At 37.2% G+C, this 24,685-nt stretch overlaps 1 protein-coding gene across 1 annotated transcript; it reads right to left on the bottom strand.

The window, feature by feature from the left end:
• Window positions 1-3,649: 3,649 nt before the first annotated feature.
• Window positions 3,650-8,454, bottom strand: LOC139711510 (caspase-3-like). Its single transcript, XM_071623386.1, has 7 exons — window positions 8,394-8,454; window positions 7,507-7,589; window positions 6,498-6,665; window positions 5,836-6,052; window positions 4,850-5,086; window positions 4,325-4,434; window positions 3,650-3,841 (listed from the first exon to the last, which is right to left on the bottom strand). The coding sequence occupies exons 3-7, from the start codon at window positions 6,654-6,656 to the stop codon at window positions 3,650-3,652; spliced, it is 915 nt and encodes a 304-aa protein (XP_071479487.1). The 5' UTR covers window positions 6,657-6,665; window positions 7,507-7,589; window positions 8,394-8,454.
• Window positions 8,455-24,685: the final 16,231 nt, after the last annotated feature.

The following is a 24,685-nucleotide window of genomic DNA, read 5'->3' on the forward strand; positions in this document are numbered from 1 at the left end:
TAAAACATTCAAACATGGCCATTCCCATACACACCAAGGACTCCTGAGTAGAGTTAAAGTTTTGTACAGAGTGTTGTAAATAAAGCAGAATCTTAACCCAAACTTAAAAAATACTCTTGAATTTAGCATTTGTTTAGTGAATCTGATTATGCCAACATTTTCAAAATACCTCTAATAAAATTCAGCTATTGCCCATATCAGTGTCAGAGTTATCTGATGTACAGTTTTTAAACTGTTATGGATCAAAAGTGGGATTTTTTGTTTTTATAAACACCTAGTTTGATAGCTGTCTTTATATCATGATTAGATTAAACATATAACTACTACAGGACAGACCACTGCAATTTCCTGATGCAGGGTCCTACTTTTTTGTGATACATTGATGACAAAATTGGTGAAACTGCTATGATGGTAAAACGCATCATTATTTTTAAACACTGTATGGGCACTTAGGGTGAAAAATAAAGACTTTCTGACAGCTAAACCAGCTGTAAACGTTGATTGTAGCTAGGATGCCCTCAAACACGAGGTTACAGTATCCTATGACCAATGGATAACTTTAATTTAAAGATTCACTTTGATAGCGCAGATAGAAAATTTCTAGGTGAATTCTTAAAACTTGCCTTCACAAAACGTGCTTGTATACCAGGCAGAATATTGTGACTTTACAGCAGATACTCTGTATTGACAAACGGAATCATGTTTAAACAAAAAAAAAAAAAAAAAATCTAGAAGGAATCAAGGCATAACATATCCGTCAGTCATTTCAGTGATGATCTTCAACCCCTAAATTACTGAAATAGCCCTGTAAGTAAGTCGAGGAACACATGTACTGTTTATTGCAATCATAAATTTAATATATTGTTATGGGATTATGATAGTATGGGTCATTCAGGCGATGCAAAATTGGATCGGTAACCATCGTAGCATTCGCAAAATTATGATGAGTATTTTTTACTTGTATACATTTGCTGCCTACATGCAAATGATGATACATCAAAAAATTATTCCCCCCCCCCTTTTTTTCATTAAAAGGAATGTGTACTGCTTTACTTTAATGCTGTATTTTGTGTGCTATAGGGAAGGAGACTTCGGTTGAAAGAAAAATAAATGTTTGTCAAGCTAAAGATTAATTCGAATCCTTCTTTTTTGAGACTGCAACTCATAGGCGCTTCTGGAAAACATTCTGTTTCTTAAACCACGTCTAACATTTATAAAAATATTTATGGTAGAAATGCCATTAGCAAAGTTTGACAGAAAATCTCAAGCTTTATGACGATGTATATTTTATGACAAAGTTATGGTATTTTTTTTTTCTTGCAAATGACCTGTATATAACTCTGTGCATGTAGTAGCCTTGGCGCAAATTCCTGTAAGACCAATAAGGGTGGTGCCTGCAAGCTAGCTTACCAATTCTTACTGAGGCCGAGACCTGTTCACGGGAAGAACAGAAACAAGGACGGATGAAAGATCAATAGCAACGGAAGAAAAAAATGAGGATAGAAGCAAGGACGGAAGGAAAGGCGAATTATAATGAGCAAGCTCGGGGCGCGTATTTTGCTTTCAATTATCAGCAATACTTGTCCCAAAAAGGGAAGAGAGCTCCATCATATACATAAGTTGCAATACTTTTAAGAGGTAAGCCTAGATGCCCTTTTAAAAATATTTTAGTATGAAACGCATAATTCTTGCCAGCATTCCCCAGGTTCAAAGATCGTTTTTCGTACAAGTAAAGCTTTGGACAGCTTACGACATTCCGCGCATAAAGGTTTAATTCTGATGGACGACTATTCGGTCCATGCACAAAATCTATGTAATGTATGTATGTATGTATGTATGTAGCATATATATATATATATATATATATATATACGGAATAAATCAATTCGAATTATTGATAAAAAAAATCACCGTATCGTCATACACCATGAGGAATGCAAAACTAATTATTTTATTACAAAACCAAAATAGAATACAATGTATATTGGTAATCATTAAGCTTGTCAGCATGTTTTAAACTGTGCTTAGGAGATGAAAATATACTTTTTATCGAATCCTAACTCAAACTGTATGTTCAAATGATACCTAATGAGGTTTTTATTCAGTATTTTATTCCATATCTCACTGTGGGTCATAGATATTCGTGGAACTTGGATCATGATGGACGAAGAGGAAGCAGACAAAAAAAAGTTTAGGACTACATTCTGCATTAATTTGGACATGCCTAATACGCAAAGAAAGTGTTACCGAAATTTTTTACGCTTAATAATCGGATAGCAGGTAAATTCGTGTTGAAGAGTGCATTTATTCTACTCTTCCGTAACCGCGTAACAAGGAACCATATAATAGACCTGCCATATCGCCCTTCTAATGACATAAAAATGTATTTACTTAACAATAACTTCATTAACAAACATAGTATAAATCACAAATTAATGAAAAGTAAAAGAACATGATAATTGCTAGAAAAGAACCAGTAGCAAGCAGGCCAGTTGAGGCCAGACTATCCAAAACACAAAGTAGAATACAGATTTCATTATTTACAGTTTTAAAGCACATTTTCAATATTCATAGAAGTAATAACATATCATCCAGACGCAAGGTTTCTTGTAGAATTACTGAAACGTCATTCGCTAAGAGATATTTCGTAACGATTTGATAAAAATGTTACCTGAGTTTTTATAGGTCATGTGGGAAACCTCTCCAAATTATCCTACATGCCATCGACATATAATGTTAAATTTACTATTTTCAGATTTGTTGGGGGGGGGGGGGTTGCTAGCTTTTCATCTTGTTTTACTTGAGTCTTTAACAATAATCAATTTTAAGGCAATAATCATGGAACAGACTATGATGTGTTGGATCAAATCTCAATTAATGCGTACAATTCGCATTTTGTATGTGTTATTGCTATTTTCTTTCGAAAGTAAAAGCAAACATCCGACATTTATTTCTACGTATAAGTATTAGGAAATGGAAATAACAAAATAGGTTCCATGTAACATTGTGAATACATAAAGTTCCAGACAGGAAGAATGACATGAACTCGAATCATCAACGAATAATAGAAATCCGAAGTAATATGTGATTTTTGTTCAATAGTATAATTAAAGAACAGAGAGGATTTCAACATTCAAACTTGTGGAAAACTATGCATGTAAAAGCCAGTTGATAAGATATGGCACTTCCATTACATACATACAGAGATCGGTTGAGCTTGAGTTGGGTTTAATATGTAACCACGGTTTAAAAAAGAAAGAAAAGAAAAGCTTGCCATCAGCTATTCAAGAAAGGTTGTGAAATGATAACATATGTAACGAAAGTACAACATAGAAATACAACACGGAATGGTAATATAAATAACACCATTCTCATGACAAGCCACGTGTACCATTGTGATTTATATAACACCTAAATAGATCCGTGTTATTTGACTGGTTGTCTGATATTGATCAGTGGTTTTTCATTAGCCTGGGATTAAATATCACCTTTCATTTTTTTTTATTTCGTGTAAACAAAGAGAACAATTACTGTTAATAATGCATATACAAAACTGCGAAATGAAACATTCCTTTAGTCGGTCTACAGTTCCGCAGGGAGCAATGACGACACATTAGATGAGTGGATGACGTACATACGATGAATTACATCACACAACATGGTTCCTAGTCGCCGTCTCCATGCACCGGGGGACTGCCGCGAATCTTTCGGGAGGATACTTGGGCAAGAAGTATATCTTCTTCACTATCCCCTGGCTGATCGTCTGCGTTGTCTGGTAGGTGATTACCATACCATTGTCCTGGCGTACGCAGCCTCGTTGTCTTTGGACACGCCCACTCACCTTTGTGAGAATTCGAAAAAAAAAAGAGGCATGCTCACTTGCAAATTGTGCCAGAAAAAAATCGCCACAAGGTAATTTCTGATTTCGGGACTGCAAATTATTTCGATGCAATCCACAGATCCTAAGACAGTCAATAGTGTTCTCAGATGTCAAGATGAAATTAAGGAAAACTGGTACATGGAGCATGACTGCAAGAAAAAGGGGTCTACTTTGACAATAGTTCACATCAGTGAATTTTGAACTATAAAAACGAATTACCTGCGTTTTTCTATAATCTTAAAAAAAGTAGTTCAATCACATTCGCATTTCATATAGGGCCTATGCTGTTTTGCGTGAGGAAAGTTTGATCTGATTTGATCTGATTTTAACAATGCTTACTCTTTGCCAGCTGATTGCTCATTGTCAGACCATAGGCCTACTATTGTTTATAATGCTAATCAGTAATATGCACTTTTAAAAATCTCGTCTCTCTCATGATCTCACCTTGTTCATTATGGTGCTAAGGTCATACAGGTGCGCCCCGGCAAGAAGTTCCTCACACAATGCCTGAATGAACCAAGATCCGTTGACGTTATCCCGCAGTGCAACATAGCCTGGGATGGGTTGGTGAACAAGTGGGAAAACCCTTTGTGTAATCGTCAAAAAGTATCGATATTGAATGAAGTGAACTAATCTATCTTGGTTCAAATGAAAAATTACAATTTGTTTTAACCAGTATAGTAACGTCAGTTATCTTTTAAGTCTTCTTTAAGGAGGCATATGTGTCGCAATATTCAAGCTCTCAACGAAGATCTACATGTATATACATGTATAAATCACACACACACACACACTATATTGCTTGAACCAGGTCGTGCGATTCGTCACTCCAATCACTGCCAATCAATTATACAGCAACGTAGAAAATGGAAGTTAATGTTACCATCGTAGTTATCGTCACGATCTTAGTTCACGTAATAGTGACATAATGTTGGTGTAGTCTATACTTTCCCACGAGCATTCATTCACCTTCGCAAGTCGCATGAGCAATGAACATGTGCGCATTGTCAGGAACGTTGTCAAACTCAACCGGTTGGGGATTCCCCGAAGTCTGGCAAGCCGCGTACAAAACACTGTTATTGTCTTCCTTGCCTGATTCATCTCCAATGTCAACTAGGTTAAACGAGCCGGCACCTCTACTTATACACCTGTCAGGCTGTGATATCGGCTGTGCTGATTTGTCCGTTGCACTCGTTGTCACTTTATCTGGAGAAACAAACAAACAAACAAAAAACAAACAAACAAACCAATCATACAGGTTCCTGTTATCTTACTTTTGTTGGCTTCGTGTCTCCTGTTCTCACATGAAAGAAGTAGCGGGTTAAAAAAAGTTAATGAAAGAAAAGCCTCGAGATACAAAGTATTGTTATTTTTTTCATAGACTTTTCGGAATAAAAAACAACAACAAAAAACACCAAGACAAGACAGGTGGACCTTTTTATTGATACGATAATCACAGTAGACCTAATTGAATTTCGTGATTTAGTACTTTAAAAGTCTTCAATTTCGCTACTTCGGGATATATAGTATCTTCTGAAATTCTTCAAGTACAAGTCTGCTCTGTGTTCAACTTAACTTTTGACAAACAACCAAACAAGCAAAGTTGAATAACGACACTCCGACTCCTCTACTTTTACCCTCACAACTTGTGCTTTGGTGAATACATGGGCAACTTCAAGAATTCATGAACTAACGGTTTACCGATTTCACTCGAACCTTCACAAGCACTTTCGCTCTATTGATGTCTACGTAAGAAAGGAGTTTCGTTAAATGTGTTTTTGATTTGTATTTTCGTTCTCGTGTTAATACCTCCGCCACAAAACGAATAATCCATTCGCTTCCCTCTAACAAAAGGTAAAGACTAAATAAAACTTTCCATCTATACACTAAGTGAATTTATCAGACAGCCACCTCAAATCAGTAATTGAAAAAAAAAAAGATGCAATTGCAATTACCGCCTCTGCAAGCCTGGAAGAAAAATATTTTGGGTTTTCCTCTCAAGTATGGACAGTTCCTCCCGGAAAACATATCCTTGATTTCCTCCACGGTAATGACGTGACCATCCTTCCCACAAATCCCTTCGCGGTCTCCATGGCTCATGAACACGAGAACGGCCGAGGTGTGAGATGGCCGAATCTTTGTCTTCAGTGAGGCGAGCGAGTCCCTGATCTCCTATCAGATGATAAAAACAAAAAGAAAATTACCCAAGATCAGTCAATGCCGCTTTCTTTTAGTAGAAAATTATCTATTTTTTTTCCGATGTTTTCGTTATCATTACTTCTACCGGTTCATAGTTTTTGTTAATCACTTTGTGTTGCGCATTACGTTGTAACATGCTTACATATTTCTAATAATTCCATCTTACTGCTTGGGTAAATGTAGGTTGTGTCTGAACCTTTTTTCAATGTCATATTTTTATTGAAAAGTGGCAGGAACAAACCTTTATGAAAATGAATATTCTTACCACATTTTGATGAATATGACTACTCTGGAATAAGAGGTACATTTTTTAGATTGCGATGTTGTGAAGAATTCCAAATAACTGACGTCTTTGCTCCAGCTTTTTTTCTTTTCTGAATATTGCTGTCCTTTTAAAAGATAATCCTGACAAACTTACGTCTGCAGTGAGGTCCTGAACAACTACGATCTTGTAGCCGATTTCCCGGAAGACGTGAGTTACGTTCATTACGTCAACTTCTGATCCCTTTCTCTTTCGTCGGTCCATGAAGTTGTTGTTGTTAATAATAAATGCCATACCTTTGTTCCTCAGGTTCATTGAGTAATTCTGGAAGAAAGCGTTCATTTGATTTCATGTTTAACATTGCAAAACACAGTAGAGCAGACATGAATTACAATGACGACAACGACCTCAACAGGAAAGTATTAAAGCTCCACACTATATTTTCAGACCTTCAAAATCTATGGTAGCAAAATCATTCGATTACCACTTTTACACCATTAAAGACATCTCTGGTGCGGGGGGGGGGGGGGAATTATAGTGGATAAGACTCCCGACTCCCGAGTTCGAATCCCACCCAGTGCTTACGTCCTTGGTCAAGATGTTATTACCCACTATGTTTCTCTCGACCCACGTGTATAAATGGGTACCATTTTATACACCTGGGTCTCATCGTATCATATATTATATATTATACATTATGTATCATATATAAAATATTAAATATTAAATGCTATATAGTACATATTATGTAATATATATTACATATCAAATATCATATATCATATATTATATATTATATATCATATATTATATATTATGCATCATATATTGTACATTATATATTATATATCATATATTATATAATATATGTTATTAGATAATCAATACGTGACATTGGACGTCGCTGTGTTCGCGTTAATCCTTTTACAAGCCTTCGGCCTCGGCTATACGGCATACGTAGCAGACGATCTGACAAAACAAAAGGACATCATATATATATATATATATATATACTGTTTACATTTGGATGAATGTGTATCCTGATACACTCTACCATGAAACTGTCAGAAGTACACTCTGAATGATGCCGATAATTTGAAGCAGTAAGCGCGACTACTACACAATTTTCAGACAACGCATAAGGTCTAACCTATGCACTCCCCACCTCTTTGGGATCTAGCTGTTCTTCCGTTGGCTGTGCAGGACTGATCTTCTGCGTGTAGGAACCATCAGTATCGGGAAAAATATCTGCAAATATCAACAACGGCATCTGCTAAATCGCGGAGATAATTTACCATTTGACATTTACACACGGAGAGTCTCGATACCATTATCTTCTCAGAGGACTGCCAGTCAATCTCTGCTTCTGTAACTCTAAATACCATAATGTATAGACATAAAGCTTGACACCAAGAAACATGATTGAGGACGGACGGAGGCATCGGAGTTGTCATTAGGTCGTAGTCGAAGGGGCAGCAGAGATCCATGTAACCCACAAACCCGTACAAACCGATCGATAAATCGCCAAATACCACAATACACTGAAAGCGGTTCTCGCAGTTCCAGTCCTGGAACATGAAGCGTGCATTTTATGTGGTGATTGACTATCATCAAGCGGTGTTCCCTACTTCATATGATAGTAAAAATTAATTCTAAATTTCTGTCGCTGCTTTGTGTGCAAGAATTATGCTTCTACAACAATAACAACAACAAAAAAAGATTATCGATTTGTCATACAAGACATCAAAGCAAAGCTTGACATATTCTCTACAATTTTGCTTATTACATGTCCAGGGTGAAAAAAAAGTCTATAAAACTTACATAGATTCGAAAAAAAAAAAATCTTTCCCCAAAGCATGACTACGCTGCTGTCTCGGAATAATGTGGCACATAGGTGGTTTGCACCATGGCACATAAGGAGTTAGAGACTTGACGTCATAAGATACATAGATGCAGCAAACGTAGATAGTCGGTAAGTGTTCAATGCTTGGCAAACAACATGACTTCTTTTGTGCAAACAAACAAACAAACAAACGATGTAATTATACTGACCACTTGCTTCTGATGGGGAGGATTCATCCGGAGTTTCGAACTGAGATTCATGTAGAGGCTGGTAACTCTTAAAACGGAAATAAACAGATCATAAAAGAGAGAAATGTCAAGACATGATATGCAGTACATTATTCACTACAACACGAGCTGCAGTTTTCCAAGGAATGAAATAATTATGTGTTATGAGACAAAGTCATTTGAGAATTTGAGAAATTAATCGGTTGAGTTGATTTTCCACTGAATTTGAAAATGCAGGATATAATGTAACGACTTTGAAAATGTAATTGATCTTTCTTGTCAAGAACGGAAGAGGGTGATATCTAATTTGGTTGACATTGCTACGGCAATCTTTGCATGCAATATATAGGTCTCATTATTTGAACATAATTAGTGAGCTCACTTGTGCGAAGTATAAATGTCTGATTAAACATCTGTGTCATTTTGCATTATAATGAATGACTTATTAATCACTGATTCATTTTTCTTTCTGGACCGGTTGTACTAGTTCCCCCTCCAAATACAGACTTAATTTCACTGCTTTAATCCTTATTTCATCAATGTTGTAAAAGCAGACATACGTCGTTCCGTTTGCACTTCCGGATGAAACACACAGCAACAGGAACCAATAATGTTAAGAATAACAGGTACAGGAATGAGGTTTGATTTGAATCTGAAAAGATGAAAAAGTAACAAGAGGATACAGTCTCATTATATTTTAACACGGTATAAATTATCCACAGTATTTTGATGTATTGATAACCTCAAACTAGATACTGCTAAATTTCCCTTACACAACTGGTAGATGTTAGAGTTTGAATTTCAAAAGGGCAAATTTCTTTGACGTTGCTGAATGCAGCTGTAAATGTGTAATCAAAAATATAATTAAACGTAATAAAATCTAAGACATGTGTACCGGTGCATTTCCGATATATGTTTATATATGTATAGATATATATATATATATATATATATAGAGAGAGAGAGAGAGAGAGAGAGAGAGAGATATGTATATAATATAAACTCTTTCCCCTTTTTGGTAATTTGTCATGGTTACCATAGCAACGCGTTGTTTAACGTTTACGAAAGATACGTTTTGCCACACCTTAAGACTTATTTGGTCGCATGTATAAAATTCCATGTAAGACATTGCTTCAAATACTAAAATGATAGTGATACTTGGGGAGTTAAAAAACAAAAACCTTCGCAGTTTTGTATGATTTTTGTTTTAATTGCAAAAGAAACTGTTTTTACCGTTACAAAGCATTGCTGGACTTTGAAGAAAGATATATTTTGCACATCTGAAATTTTATTAGGCACATGTGTCATATCTAAATTCAAATGCTAAACATTTGAAAGAGTAAGGCCGAGCCATTTGTGTGTGTGTGTGTGACTTTATTTTTAAAGTTGCCACTGTGGCAACACATTGTATGATGTGGACTAACAATGTGTCTCGCACATCTGGAGATTAAATTGGTCACAGTGCCAAGTTTCCAAGTCAATAATGAGAAGAAAACAAAATGAGGAAGCCACTTCCATCGATAACTTTTGTATGAATTTTATTAGAAGAAATATAACAGAAAATAAAATGTCTTTACCTTGACAACGCACTGTCCGACATTAAAGTAAAAAAAAGAATGTATATCTTGTAGATCAATATATCAATATATACTTGAGGGAATTCCAAGTCAGTGGTACTAAAATGGTTAAAAGGTAATAACCTTGGAGACATTTCCAACAATACGTGCAGACCGATTGACAGCCACACGCTGCTGATTACTATACACCCCTTTCAAACGTAGCGGTGTTGTAAGGATGTTTGCAACTTTGTGAATCATAACTTTGTCTCAATCAATCGACAGAGAGGTGGTAATTGTTATATAAGTCTGAACATTATAAAACTGTATATTGCTTCTTCTTTCCTTCATTTCTTCTCACCGCTTAAAGACATTTCAATGTGATTAGCGCTTACTGTGATTTATTATCATTATTGTTGTCATTATTACTACTATTATTATAGTTACTTATGTTTTTAATAATGATAATAATGATGATAACTGTTATTATTATCAATATCATCATAACTATACTATCATTATTATTATTATTATTATTATTATTATTATTATTATTATTATACCTGAATGATAGAAATTAACAGCAAGAAATACTACTTAAAAACTATACCTTTGATAATTCCTGTCAAAGTATTTAGAGTTACAACGGTGAGAGTATGCTTGATGAAATTCTGTAATCACTATTTTATAATTATGAAATTATTGTAGCCTTGTATAAAATCTTTGATAATGATTCCAGGATTGATATCCGAAACTCACCCTTATTATTGCCACCAACAGATACATGTACTTTTGTTGTCACTTTCGATACTGTCGTTCCTACGGAAGTTGTGGATGTTCCATGACTGCTATCACTGACCGATGACATTAAAACAGTCTCTGAATGTCTGGACGGGCTGAGCCTTTCTGTAACTGATCCGCTGGCACCCCTTCTGTCCCAGATGCATATGTAGACAAGACAGAACACTAGTGAAGTCACATCGTAAGTTTTAGACCAACACGTTTCTTAGAAGGCAAATACTTAGAAGGCAAATGAATGTCTCTTTGCGAGAACATGTTTGATGCTATAAGATACTCCAAACTCAAATGGATTGATGATTGATGAAGAACAAGGACCAGTATTATTCCTGGTCCCCCCCCCCCCCCAAACTCAGATTTGTTTTCATTACATTCATTCATACATTCATTCATTTCATTCCATTTATTTTGTTTTATTTTATTGTCCATAAAATGGAAAGTTTTTATGATTCAAGCGGCATACATAAATACACACATATAAAACACACATTTCAAAATGAACAAAGACAATAACAACACACGTCATTAATTCATGTAAAATACCACAGAGAAACTTACCACTCAATAACAAAATGTACATCCATGACATTCAATATTGCATCTGTTTCTTCTATATCTATCCCAAGTATTATAACAACAGTTGCAAAATACAATAAACACAACAAGAAAAAATAAGGCTAATACAGCACATACAAACAAAATATGGACATGTCATCCTATGAAAATCTGGAACAACCGTACTGCCTGGAATAAAACTCCCCATGAAACTCAGTCACAAATTTGAACAACATCCCACAGAGAATGTGGCTGATACAGCACACACAAGAATGTGACAGCTGCAGCACACACAAGAATGTAACAGCTACAGCACACACAAGAATGTAACAGCTACAGCACACACAAGAATGTAACAGCTACAGCACACACAAGAATGTAACAGCTACAGCACACACAAGAATGCGAGTGATAAAATACACAAGAATGTGGCATGGCATTTGCATTTGCACATAATTCTCAGACAGGGGGTGATTTGCGCATGAGACAATTACACTCAACCTTCCTAATAAGTCTTTGTCTGCAGATATCATCCCATTGGTATTGCACACCAGTAATTTTGTTTGCTTGTTTCAGTATAAATGATTTGAGCAATTATTCCTTTCCTAAGACTGCTATACGAGGCCACACATCTCAACACCAATATAGTACTCTCCACTGAGGAGTAAAACAAATGTAAAATGGTGGTGTCAACATGTGCTGCAACGGAACTGAAATCATTGGTATACAGTATGAACAGAACTTGAGACAAAACACACCCTTGAAAAAACCCTATTTAAGTTATCATAGCATCAAACATGACGCCTAATACAAAAACTGACTGAACTCTATTCCTTTAACTTATAAAACCTCATTGTAGTATTGAAATGCAGAGGAGAAGTCAGCAAGAGTGACACAAGCATACCTATAATGTCCTAGGCTGTCCACAAAACTTTCTTAATAACTGAACTTATTTCACTTCGGATTATTAAAAGAACCTTAAATCATCCTCAGTTTTACAGACCCCCGAAATAACATTTTTTTTCTTTGGTTACATTTTTCGGTACTAGTGAACCTTATTTCCTTTTAGAACTGACGAACTTTCGGAGTTTATCATTTTGTCGGACTAACGACAGGAATTGTTGCAAGGTTGTAACACGACAAGGAATTTGTGTACAGTCTGCTACTTTCAGCTTGGGTATCAAGCGCTATTTCTATTGGGCTTCCTTCTCAGCCGCACCAACGGTTTCTTTAGAGAGAGAGAGAGGGAAAGAAGTTATTGCGAGGTAGAATTACATTTAAAACGAACTGGTTAAATGTGATCTTTGAGAATGAAAGGTGGCGAGTACAAGTTTACCTGGGCAGGTGGGAAATGTTTCAGACCAGGCTCCCTTCTCACAGCAAGTTAGCTCTACCCCTGCAGCTGGTGTGTATCCGGGCACGTTGCATGAGAAAGTACACCTCTGGTCACAGTCTCTCTTCTCGCCTGGAGCACATGTACTCGTTATCATGGTAGAATACGATGGTACTGTGCACGGACTTACTGCAGTGCAGTGTCAAGGGATGAAAAAGATTACGATTTTACCCAAACGAACGGGAAGGGTTTCAAATGTCGTTTGTCAAACTTATAACGGCAGTGACTTTGATATTACTTTGGCGATGATAAGAGTCAAAATAATGGTCAAAATTCCGTTTCCACTTTTGTATTTATTTATTATTTTTTTTTTACAATACAAAGTTCCTGAAACTGTTTTGAAAATCTATCTTAATAATCATTGCGTGATTCTTTCATTTACTGCTCAAATTATTTGGAATTCTCTATCAGAGACTAAAAAAAAAGTTGTGACTTTTGATACGTATATTATGTAAGTACAGTTGTATGACATTATGTATGGGCCGTGACGCGAGAAAAGGGCCCTTAGCGCCGCTGCGCGCAAACGCCAGAAAACGGTGCGGAAGTTTGACAAAGCAATACGCGCAAAAAAAAAGATCAACTAGCTAACTGCGCGCACATGCGTAGACGCATCAAAAAGTGACAGGATTTGGAGAAAACGTGCTTTTTTTTAATGACGTTATGGGGTCATTTAGGATTGGAATTACAGAAAAAGGTTTCCATATCCAAATACGTCAGAGTTCCTTCCACAGAGTGGAGGTGAAAACTCATTTTCGGTATTTAATGCCCTAAGGGCCCTTTTCTCGCGTCAAGGCCCATATATAAGTATGTATATATATATATATATATATATATATATATATATATGTATATATATATATATATATATATATATACATAATTTTATCTCGTGCTTTACCCAGCTCCTGCAGGATCGAATACGCACCGGTCAGAAGTTTTTGCTTATTAAGGTAGTCAACCAGTGCCAATTCCAGGCATTGCCAAACTTCCTTCAAGGAGTACTTGTGTTTCACGACGACTTGTAGGCCCGTAGCACCATCTTCCCCAAGACCATCGTAAACCCAAGGCTCTGTGATAATATTATGAATGCGCCCTTTTGCTTTGTATTGGAAATGGCGGCAACACTTCACTCCCTGCAAAGAATGCAGCAGAGTTTAATATTGGTTAAAGCTTTAAGAAATTAAGGAACGGTAGATACAAACCTTTAGGAAGAGTTATTAAATGGGCAATCACAACATTTTGTGAAATTCATAATGGATGACTATGAATATGCATTTTCTTTTTGCCATTCGTTTTCAAACAGTAATTACTCCGAAAATAGGGTTGAAAGTGAAGTTAATATTGATCGAGCACTCTGGATACTCACGTTAAGTATCATTGTTATCATCATTATCAACCAGGTACAGATTACTTTCGTTACACATCACTGTTTAGATCATTTCTTTGTCTTTCCTCTATGAATATTCAACATCTCAAAACGAGTTAGCAAAGAGAGAGTAACCACGTTTTCAACGTTATATCTATCGTATAATATTTGGCTGAAAAGTAAATATATTATGTAGCATATTACAGATAATTCAATTGGCTTTAAACTTGGTATGTCAACAAAAAGGAAAACTTTACGCATGAGTGAACACCTTTGGTTTTCATTTACAGGGCACAGTAAAAATTGCAAAACTGAGCAAGTTGTCATTCATGCGTAGGTGCTCTTCCATATAACAATAAGAGCAAGCAACAAATTAAAAAAAAAAAGGACACGAGTTAAGTTGCAAAAATAAACCTATGATCTCGATGATATCTTTAAAGCCCAAAAGATCAATGAAGGCTAAAAGTAATGGAGGAAAATACAAACCTAAATTCAAATGAAATAAGAGAAGAATCTATTATTAACAAACATGGATGCAATTGTAATTGTTTTTAGTTGCCTTTTTAATTGTAGGAAATTGTAAATAATGTTTGGTTCTCCAATTTGTCTTATAAATTCTTAAATTACCAGATCAAATGAATGGAATAACGAAACTCTGTTCATTTAATCATGTTTATGCATAATTATTACTCCCTATGTCATTTAAAATTTGAGTTGACAGAATTCTTATTTTCCCCCTTTCGTTTCCCTCTTTGTTTTCATTACGGGTTATAAATGGAGAAAGAGAAAAACTTATTTTTGCCATTTCATTCACGTCTCTCATTGTGTTAAAGTGGTCTTTTGTTGTCTTCTTTATGGAGGGCATTTGCAAATGAAAGACAACATGTCATTTTTTTTTTCTGCAATTTTTACTTTTGTGCTTTGGAGGACAAAAACAAGTGTGTTTACTTACGCGTAAGCTTCCTTTTGTATTAACCTACTAGCTTGATAGCCAAATGACCGTTGAAGCTCTCAGCCACTTTTTCGAAATTTAAGATAGAAGACAGGCGATATTCCATTCCCCCTTGTTTTGCTTTAATGTCTGATCTTGTTTAAACTTCAGGTTTTTCAACTGTTTGCAATTCCTCTAGTTTTAGGTGACAGCTTGCACGTTTGAAACGTTTCAATATATTATTTATTAGAAAGCATCGTCGCTATTTTGTTAATATTTAACTTTTGTCCCTTCAAAAAGATAATAGAAGGGGTGAAAATATTTTCAGGCCTTATACAGAGAAATCATGCGGGACCTCTGCTTATGCGTCACATTGATTTTACAAACGAGACACTTAATGTTGGCCTTACAGAAGAAGTATGAATGACAGCGATTGCGTTTTCGAAGTCAGCAATGTGCTCTGCATAAAAGAAAATTAGATACATGGAAAATGGATTAAACGAGTTTTCAGGTGTTCACACAAACAATTATATCATGTATCATAATCAGTCAGTCAAATTATCTTTAGTGTTTGGATAGATACAATCAATTAATTGAGAATCAGTTGTGATATTCTTACACAGAAAAAACATCCTTGGATTCCTTGTTTCTTCTTTTGGAGAACATTGAGTTGGAAGCAAATGACAAAAAGCGTATCCATTGCCTTCTACTTTTGCTATTTCCGCGCTACTATCTGTGATTCATGACCATGCGCTTAATTATGAAAAATATTATTTTTACATTCAAAATCTGATTCAATGTGTAGCTGTTTATCTGGTGGCATGTAATTTCAATCTTTTCTAGTTATAGTTTATTTTTTCTAAACAGAGTGGGATAATTCATTTATCAGTCCAAAGCTTATGAGAATCTTAGAAAGGATTGTAAAATCTCACTTAAGAGAAAGCGGAAAGTCAATGTTTGGGAGTGTAATAGTCTGTTCGTGGGACGGGTTACTATAATGAATCATTAAATCTGTAAACCCCTCGGAACCACGCAGGGAGAAATTGCAAAAATGAAATGAAAAATTAGCACTGACAATCAAAGTTAAAGCATATCATTAAATTATGTGTGTAACAGTAATCGATGTAACATTAATCTTTGAACTCATCCTGCCCAATTCACACCCCATTAAAAAGTAGGGTATGATTACAAAAGTAACAAAAGGGATAACCCTCGTACCTTCGTCAGTGTGGTATTTGATTGGTTCAATTTCAATTTTCTCTTCCTTTGCTGGCAAAGTGATGTCTGTGAAAAGATAATCAGTTAGATTATTTCATTAACACCTAGAAATATATATATATATATATATATTATATTGTGACGAACTCGCCTTTGTGTCGTGATTGTGAGAGTATTTGACTGTCTGTACAAATGCCTCCGCGAGCCGTGTCAGGATGGCCGAGTAGGCGGGGTTCGTTTTGTTGCAGTTTACAACGATCCCTTTATATCTATTAAAACTACTAGTCTGTGCGCTACCATGTAAACTGTTGTATCTGAAGCAGCTCACCAACACAAGCGGCACACATACCAAGTTCAGCATCACTTAAGGCCGTGTCACACCTTTCCGGGCAAGCTACGCGGGCTTATTGCGAGGAGGGATTTTCAAGAACGCAGGAGAACTTTCCGCGGCGGACAAGAATGTTTCCGAGTTTCACACTTATTTCTTACCTGCTAGAGGCGTGCTACTTTACTTGCGTGTGTTCCGTGTGTCCTGCGTGAGAGCTTTGAAATCAATCCGTTTTCTGTTACGAGCGACTTACGGATACTGTACTGAGAAGTACCTACGTTGGAGTTGCCTGCGAGGTGCTGCCGGTAAGGGTCTCCTACTGGTGTTTTGCAGGTACCTCTGCGAGCGAACCCCCACGACTCACTCGGAACAAGTTTGAGCATGCTCATGGCATTGTCAGACCGTATCTGGGGAAGTTTTGCGGCTTGACTTGCGGGGAAACAAATTTGCTACCCGGAGATCTTCGCACTTGACAGTACCTAGCGTGTATCTCACCTGTAGTTGCCACGAGGTGCGCACGCAAGTCCGATATAACCGCAGCCAACTTTTGAGCATGACCAAAACTTTTTCCGGGAGAGTCGCGAGGATGCCCGGAGAGGTCCACGCAGATTGCCAAAAGGAGGCGCTTAGCGACAGCACCTCGCAGGCAACTCTCACGCAGGTACTTCCCAGTCCCCGTATGCAGCCAAGATAATGACATTCTGTGGGACTTCTGCCATTCCCTCAGATGAATTCCTTCACTGAGTTGTCAGGCCCCACGCGCCTGGCACACAGGTCACACAGTATACCCGCAAGAAGAATTTAAGTAGAACACGTCCAGCAAGTAAGACACATGCACTGACTCGCCCATCAAATCCTTGTCCGCCCTCAGAAATTGTCCAGTATGGTGGAAAATCCCTGCACCCAACAAGCCCGTGTAGATCGCCCAGAATGGTGTGACAGGGCCTAAACATGGTTACGGGTAAAAAGATTCATGTGCGCACCTCCGGAGATACGTGCTAGGTACTGTCATGTGCGGGTCATCTGCGGGGACCTCCGGGTAGTAAAAATTGTTCCTTGCAAGTCGCACGCCAGACTTGCCCGGAAAGGTGTGACACGGCCTTAGGATGTCACTCCCGAGCGTCACTTGTAGATGATGTTAAAATGGTACACCTAATTTTGTTACCAACTTCAGCTACCAACTTTTGCTACCAACTCAGTCACGCTAACGTGGTACACCTTTTTCAACCATGTGGTGGCACAAATGTCGTTGGTGGGCACGGGGTAAAGTGCTAATTCGCACCGTTACCAACTTCTCCCACTTCCTCAGGCGACGGCTGGAACATGGATTGGGCACGAGGCATATGCGACAAGTCACATTACCACTACTCCCGAAATCCAACGGTGACGACTGGAACTTGGATTTGGGCACGGGGCATAATTGTGTCGAGTCACATTACCACTACTCCCGAAATCCAACGGTGACGACTGGAACTTGGATTGGGCACGGGGAATATGCGACAAGTCACATTACCACTACTCCCGAAATCCAATGACTTGCTAGTAGTCTCCTCTGGAACTTGGATTGGGCACGGGGCATATGTGACAAGCACATTCAACCGAGGATGAATTACTATTCATGACTCCTATATGTAAATTCGTATCTTCGAGATAACATGGAGATTCTTGCTTAAATCATGACAGACCACTGGCTACGGAAAAGTCGCAGGTTCAATGTAAAAAACCACGCCTGCCGAATCGTAGGAAACAAATAAACTACTCCTATGGCAAGTGCATTAACTTACCAAACATTGAAACGAGTAGTATCGTTATTTGGAGTGACTTCAACTTTGTCATCGTAGCTCCTGTTTCATTTACCTGCTTGCTGTACTGTAGAAAAAAAAAGAAATTAAGGAATTGTCAGATATTCTCTTCTGTTTTGTAGTTTATGTGAACGTTACTATAACGGGCAGCACGCCAATGGTTATGATAATATCATTATGATAGAACGTTATCTTGTTTTCACTTTTGAACACTAACAGGACTTATACGAACAGACAGACAGGCACACATGAACACACACACAAACATACTGACAATTGTAAAGTTCTGGTTATACTGATTTATGAAATGTAATTTTAACATCCTTTGAACATATTCAATGATGAGCTCTGTTTTATTTCAATGTGAAAACTGTTCCAAAATTTTGGTCAAAAACAAACAAACAAACAAACCTTAAGAACTGTTCAATCATGACACATAATTTATGATAACGATTCTATCCGTAACTTCATAGTCTTCTTATATTTAGCTAAGAGTCACCATAGAAACAAAATGACTATGATCTGCTTATTCCATTCAGGCGGCAAACTTGGTCTAGTGCAAACGCGTATATATGTTTTATGTTTCACTTTGTAAATTAAAGGATTTGGACAGAACAGAACCTAAAACCATAAATCTACAACTGTTTTGGTAATCATCGTAATACTATGGGTCACTGAATAGATCTCGATGGTTATACTATAGAATTTAAAGACAATGAAATGATTTGGGAAGATTTTAGGGAAGCATGTATTTCCTATTTTGTTCTTTATGTCAACATGGTCAAAGATGGGTATAAAAATTGCCCATAGTGAGCAACAAGATAAAGTATCCTGATAAAGGCTTTGAAAATCTCGATATTTTAACTTTTTATCATTTTGATGACTGAAACTATCAACTGCATGACAAGACTACTATGATTTGTAGACATTCTTCCATTTGTGAAGCCCTGTAAGCATGCACCACGACTAACGTTGCAGGTATATTGCATGTTGAGTCACACGATCTTACCTACCTTATCGTAAAGAGTTATACATACATGGCATAGCGGCGCTTATGTGAAGTGAGGCCTGTTGCGACACGGATTGTCGCCTCCTGCTCGGGGCGACAATCCGTGACGGGCGTTGGCGGCACGGATTGTCGCCCGCCCTCGAAGCACATTTTGCTGGGTAATATCGTTCTGGACATAATCATTGAAATACTAACACATAACTTACATGGCTACATCCATGCAAACATGCCATGTAAAAAGTCATGGTGAGATTTCAAGGAAGTGTGAATGTGCGCGTGCACATGATAATTTAGTGTCCGTTTGTGCGTGTGTGTGTGTGTGTGTGTGTATGATGGAAGAATGTGTTTATTATGTCAGTTTTTTGCGTATGTGTTTTTTAGCTGCGCGTGGGGAGGGATACCTAGTAAGCTGTTGCTGGCATAAACGTCGATATTGATTTTATCAGCAGCTTTGAATTTGATGAGTTTGTTTGGCGGATTTGTATATGAATTCGGAGTGGAGCTTGCGTGCGGGCGGATGCTGCTTTTCTGCATACGGTCCATTATGTTTTATCTATCAACATTGGGAAGTCGTTTCATCAGGAAGGAATGTTGTATCGGTTCGGGTGTGCACGGTGTATGTGGGAAGGGGATTACATTTCGTTATTGCAAAAGTTTGTTATTCTGAAGGCTCATTCGTCCGAAGGCTCTTTATTCCGAAGGTTCGTTATTCCGACTTTCTTGGATTTTTTGGATCAACGAACCTCTAGGTATAGGGAATTGTGTGTTTCGGATAAATGAAGCCTCGGGAAAAAAACGAAACTTCGGAATAATACACACACACACACACACACACACACACACACACATACGCATAACTTACCAGTCATACCCATCCCACCAAAGCTTAACACCGGAAGAACCACCCCGAGCCCGGGGCGACAATCCGTGTCGCAACAAATTTTTTGCCATCACGGATTGTCGCCTTCGAGGTCAAAAACTGGGAACTGCACTTATTCAAAGCGTCACGGATTGTCGCCAGGCGACAATCCGTGACGGGGGCGACAATCCGTGTCACAACAGACGCCTCTCTCTATTATCAAAATTGTTCTGCTCGTAGGGTATGATACTTTCATGCTAGGAGACCCGTTTACTGCTACAAGCAAGTACGTTTCTCTTAGGTGAAAAAAGGTAGCTGAAAAAACACAAATATCAACACTGGGCATTATCCTTAGTGTGTAAAGATAAATGAAAGTGATGACACAGACAGAGTGTAAAAAGAAAACAAAAACACGTTATACTTACTTTCTTTATATGGAACTGCCAAATCTTTGCCTGGATTGCTCACTCATTACCGAGAGGTACGATAGTCAACAGCGTGCAGTATCATTCAGCATCAACAACCGCAGTAATTATCGTGCACTAGATTATCACTCAGATTGTACATAGTGAAATAGAAGAGGAAGTGTGAAAGAGGAAGTGTAAAAAATCAAAAATAAATGAGCTGAAACCCGGAAGTAGCACCGGAAATATTGTTTGCGCCCACCCCCTTACAAAGATCCACATTTCTCAGTGACAACTTAACCAAAGTAAATGTTTTTTTTTGTGCAATGTATAAGTAAGATGTTATATTTCTAGACCGTATAAAATAGCAGTCAGACAGTTTTATTATATCAAACTTATCAAGGCGGAAATCCGATTGTATCATTTTTTTTTTTGACATACTGTGCTCAAGAACATTTCAGTATTATTCGAAAAATGAATTTTTTGGCTGGGAAAGATGAGATTTTTTTTTCCTAGAAAAGAAGGCTGGAGCTTCAAAGTCAAAATATCAGAACACAGACAGGACACAGCTATCATCCTATCTAACATGTGCTCAAAGTACTACTAACTAAGACTATGACAGAGTCTGTAAAAATTTTGTAAAGTAAGAATAATCGATTATGTCTATGTAAACTCTCTTTTTCTGCATATACCACACAGTACGTGGTCATGGTGGTTGGGAAAAAGTAATAGAAATGCAGGCGTGTCTTCATTTTTCACTGTTATGATTTACATAATTATATGAGTCAAAAATTTTCCGGTCATCTCGACACTGTCAGTGTGGAGCTACTGCCTATAAGTACGTGTATTTAAAATCGAATAAATTTCTTTTGTTTGGTCGTGACTTTTCGTGATGACAATCTTAGTTTTCTGAAAGAAACGTGCAATCAAACTTGGAATATATTTGACGGGACACTGCTCTCCGGGAAATGTAGGAGACAGACGTCAATACACCCGCAGTCATATTAACTTTAGAAAACAAGACGTAATTACAGAATTGATTGCGTCAGTATCCTACCAATTGGCCAAAAAAAAATGTTTAAAATGCATTTTCTCTGTGTGTTTGTGTGTTATGGGTGTGTGCTTTCATGTTTTCACGAAAACAATGATTGCTCTTAAAATCACTTAGGGCATATGACAAAAAAAAAAAAAAATATGTACGACTGTATATCATAGACTTATAGCCTAACAATTTACCCTGCTGCTCGATGTATAATTCATTCATTTAGAATGAAACTATCCCAGAGTTTGCATAACATAATTCAAATATTATAATCATTAACATAGGCCGACACATTTTTTTTTTCAACAATAAAAAACCCGTGAACTTTTTTAAAGAATTCAACCCACCACTCCTGTTAGGATGCTACCGGAAAAAAACAAACAAACGTTAACGGTGAATGTTTTGACAACTTATTACCTTATCTTGAATCAATTCATCAAACCCATGGCGTCATTACTGAGGATAAACTTGACACTGTGTCTGGATGGTCAAAAAAGGCTCATCATGATTTAGTGCGGTCATAAATGTTATTGGTCACTGTCGCCGGCCATTACGTTTAGTGGATCTTATTTGTTTGTATGACACAGCCTTTGGTGGTCATGATCTCTTTTGTTATATAAAGGCCCATGAGCGAGAGCATTGGTACTGTAACCGTCATAGAGGAATTCGACTTCGGACCACTGTAACTTATGGCCGTCATAAGTGGGGGCCGGCTTCCAAAGAAGAAAAAACAACAACAATTTCAATAACTTATGCAATGAGCCAGGTGCGTTGCTATGTCGTTGCATAAGTCCTATGAGCCTTATGTAACTTATGGCGGCCATAACTGGGAGTTTCGAAAGAAGAACAATGTAACCACTTTCAATGGGGTATGCAATGAGCCAGTTGCGCCGCTATGTCAGTGCATAAGTTATCTTTTGTTAGGCATACTAGAAGCCCCCGGTTAAAAATTACCATAGTAAACAGTACCCAAACCGAATTGGTCATGACGGTCTTGTACGGTAGTTCGCTTTTGTACCGGCCGATGTGGTCAAAACACTATTACTCAATTCACCGCATTTCATTTTTATTAAAGGAGACATCCGGATGATTTTCAGATTTTTACATTTGAACAACGATAAATTACTTATTGTGAGTACAGAGTTTCATAATTTATAGTGATTGGAAAGAGGAATAAGAATGTTTTCAAAATTCATAACAAATTGCAATGAACAAGGATGATGACATGGCAGCCTCTCCATAATAATGCACGAGTTGGGGCTCAAGGAAACAGAACAAAAGAAGAAGGTGGGCATACATTTCACACAGGTGAACTTGTCAATCAAGCAGTATTGTAATGGAATAACAATGCTACATTTCTGAAATATGTGAGGCTCCTATGTCATCAACACTGTTCAGTGTAATTTGTTTAATATTTTTCAGAGTAATGGTTTCTCTGCTCAAAGACCACAATGAATTCCACAAATCTATACATAGAGCTGTCGATTTATGTACTACAAGATGTGAAATTATGAAAATCGTCCGGATTGCCCCTTTTTTGACTCCACATGGCAATTTGCCTTGCCACAACTTTGATTAAAATGCATCCAGCTAAACAGTTGTAAACATTAAGGATGCAACGTAAAAAGGATAAATCCGAAATCCCTCCTTCTCATACATTAGTCCTGATGGAGGACCTTGGACCTGCTGAGTCGAGATTTAACCAGTACAGGTCTATTCTGGGGTAGAGGAGGATGAGTGGTAGGGACAGATATTCATAGAGTAGGGAGACAAAATTATCACGATAGCCACCTTAAAAAGTCAAGACATCCGGCTCTTAATATAGATATGGAGTCAAATGAAATGAATTATGATACGTAACGAGAACCTAAAGACCCCAGGGGCACCCCTAATCCTCCATAAGCAAACTTGACACTACAGTCAACAATGCGCCTACATATTCCCTCATTTCAGGGCTTTGAATACTGTATGACCACAATGCAGGAGTAACTGTGTATCGTGTGTCGTTTGAACACAATTTCCCCTCAAATTTCCCATATTACTCATTTTCTCTGCACTATTTCACAGTCTCCCTATTCTATTGAACGTCAGACAAGTATGTCTGAACATTTCGCTCCAAGGTCACACTTTTGTCGAGGAAATTCATAACAACATTTACTGCTGTTGAACAAACTATGCGTCGTTGTTTATGTACGTGCCGGCGCTTATACCTTTGCAATGTTATGAACAAATTATATCTTCTTTTTTTACCTGAACAGTTTTTAGCCAGTCTAATGCAATTCAATGACATGTTTATCATGATTGTTTGGAGGATCGTTTCTACATCAGTATGCCCACATTTTTGCTTTAAATAAAAAAATGAGCAAAACCATGCATTACAAAATATACATCACATCTTGAAAACATTCGGAGATAGGCAAAAAGGCTTTGCTTTTTTATAACGCTGTCCTTATGAGATTATAACATAACATCAACATAATACAATTTGTAATATCTATTTAAACATAATTACGTATACTGTTAAAATTGGCACACACAAGTTAATGACCCATACCACAGAAAGACAGAGAGACACGCACACTTTTTGGAAATCAATCATAAAAGTTCTGTGAAACTTAATAAAATATAATGTTAATATATTCTTTGAATACACATCACAATGGAGCCCTCCATTACATCAATGTGAATGCTGTTTCAAATGTTGGTTTCACACACACACACACACACACACACACACAAACAAACAAACAGCTTCAGACCTGATCAAACCAATTTGTTAAAACGATTCTTTCCGTAAGTTCAGAATCCTCTTCGTTTTGAGATAAAAGTCAGCATGAAAACAAAAACGAATACATGTATTTGATGTGCTGGTTGCAGTCAGGTGGCAAAATTCGGATTATTGCAAGCACATCATGTTTATAACATTTTGATTATATACGCGTATATGCTTTATTGTTCAACATTTTTTTAAATCATATCCACAATGCAACATTTACAACCTAGGTTTTCATAA

Source organism: Diadema antillarum, unplaced genomic scaffold (assembly GCF_040938485.1).
Source record: "Diadema antillarum isolate AM-2024a unplaced genomic scaffold, OU_Dant_1.0 seq00001664_RagTag, whole genome shotgun sequence".
Lineage (NCBI taxonomy): Eukaryota > Metazoa > Echinodermata > Echinoidea > Diadematoida > Diadematidae > Diadema > Diadema antillarum.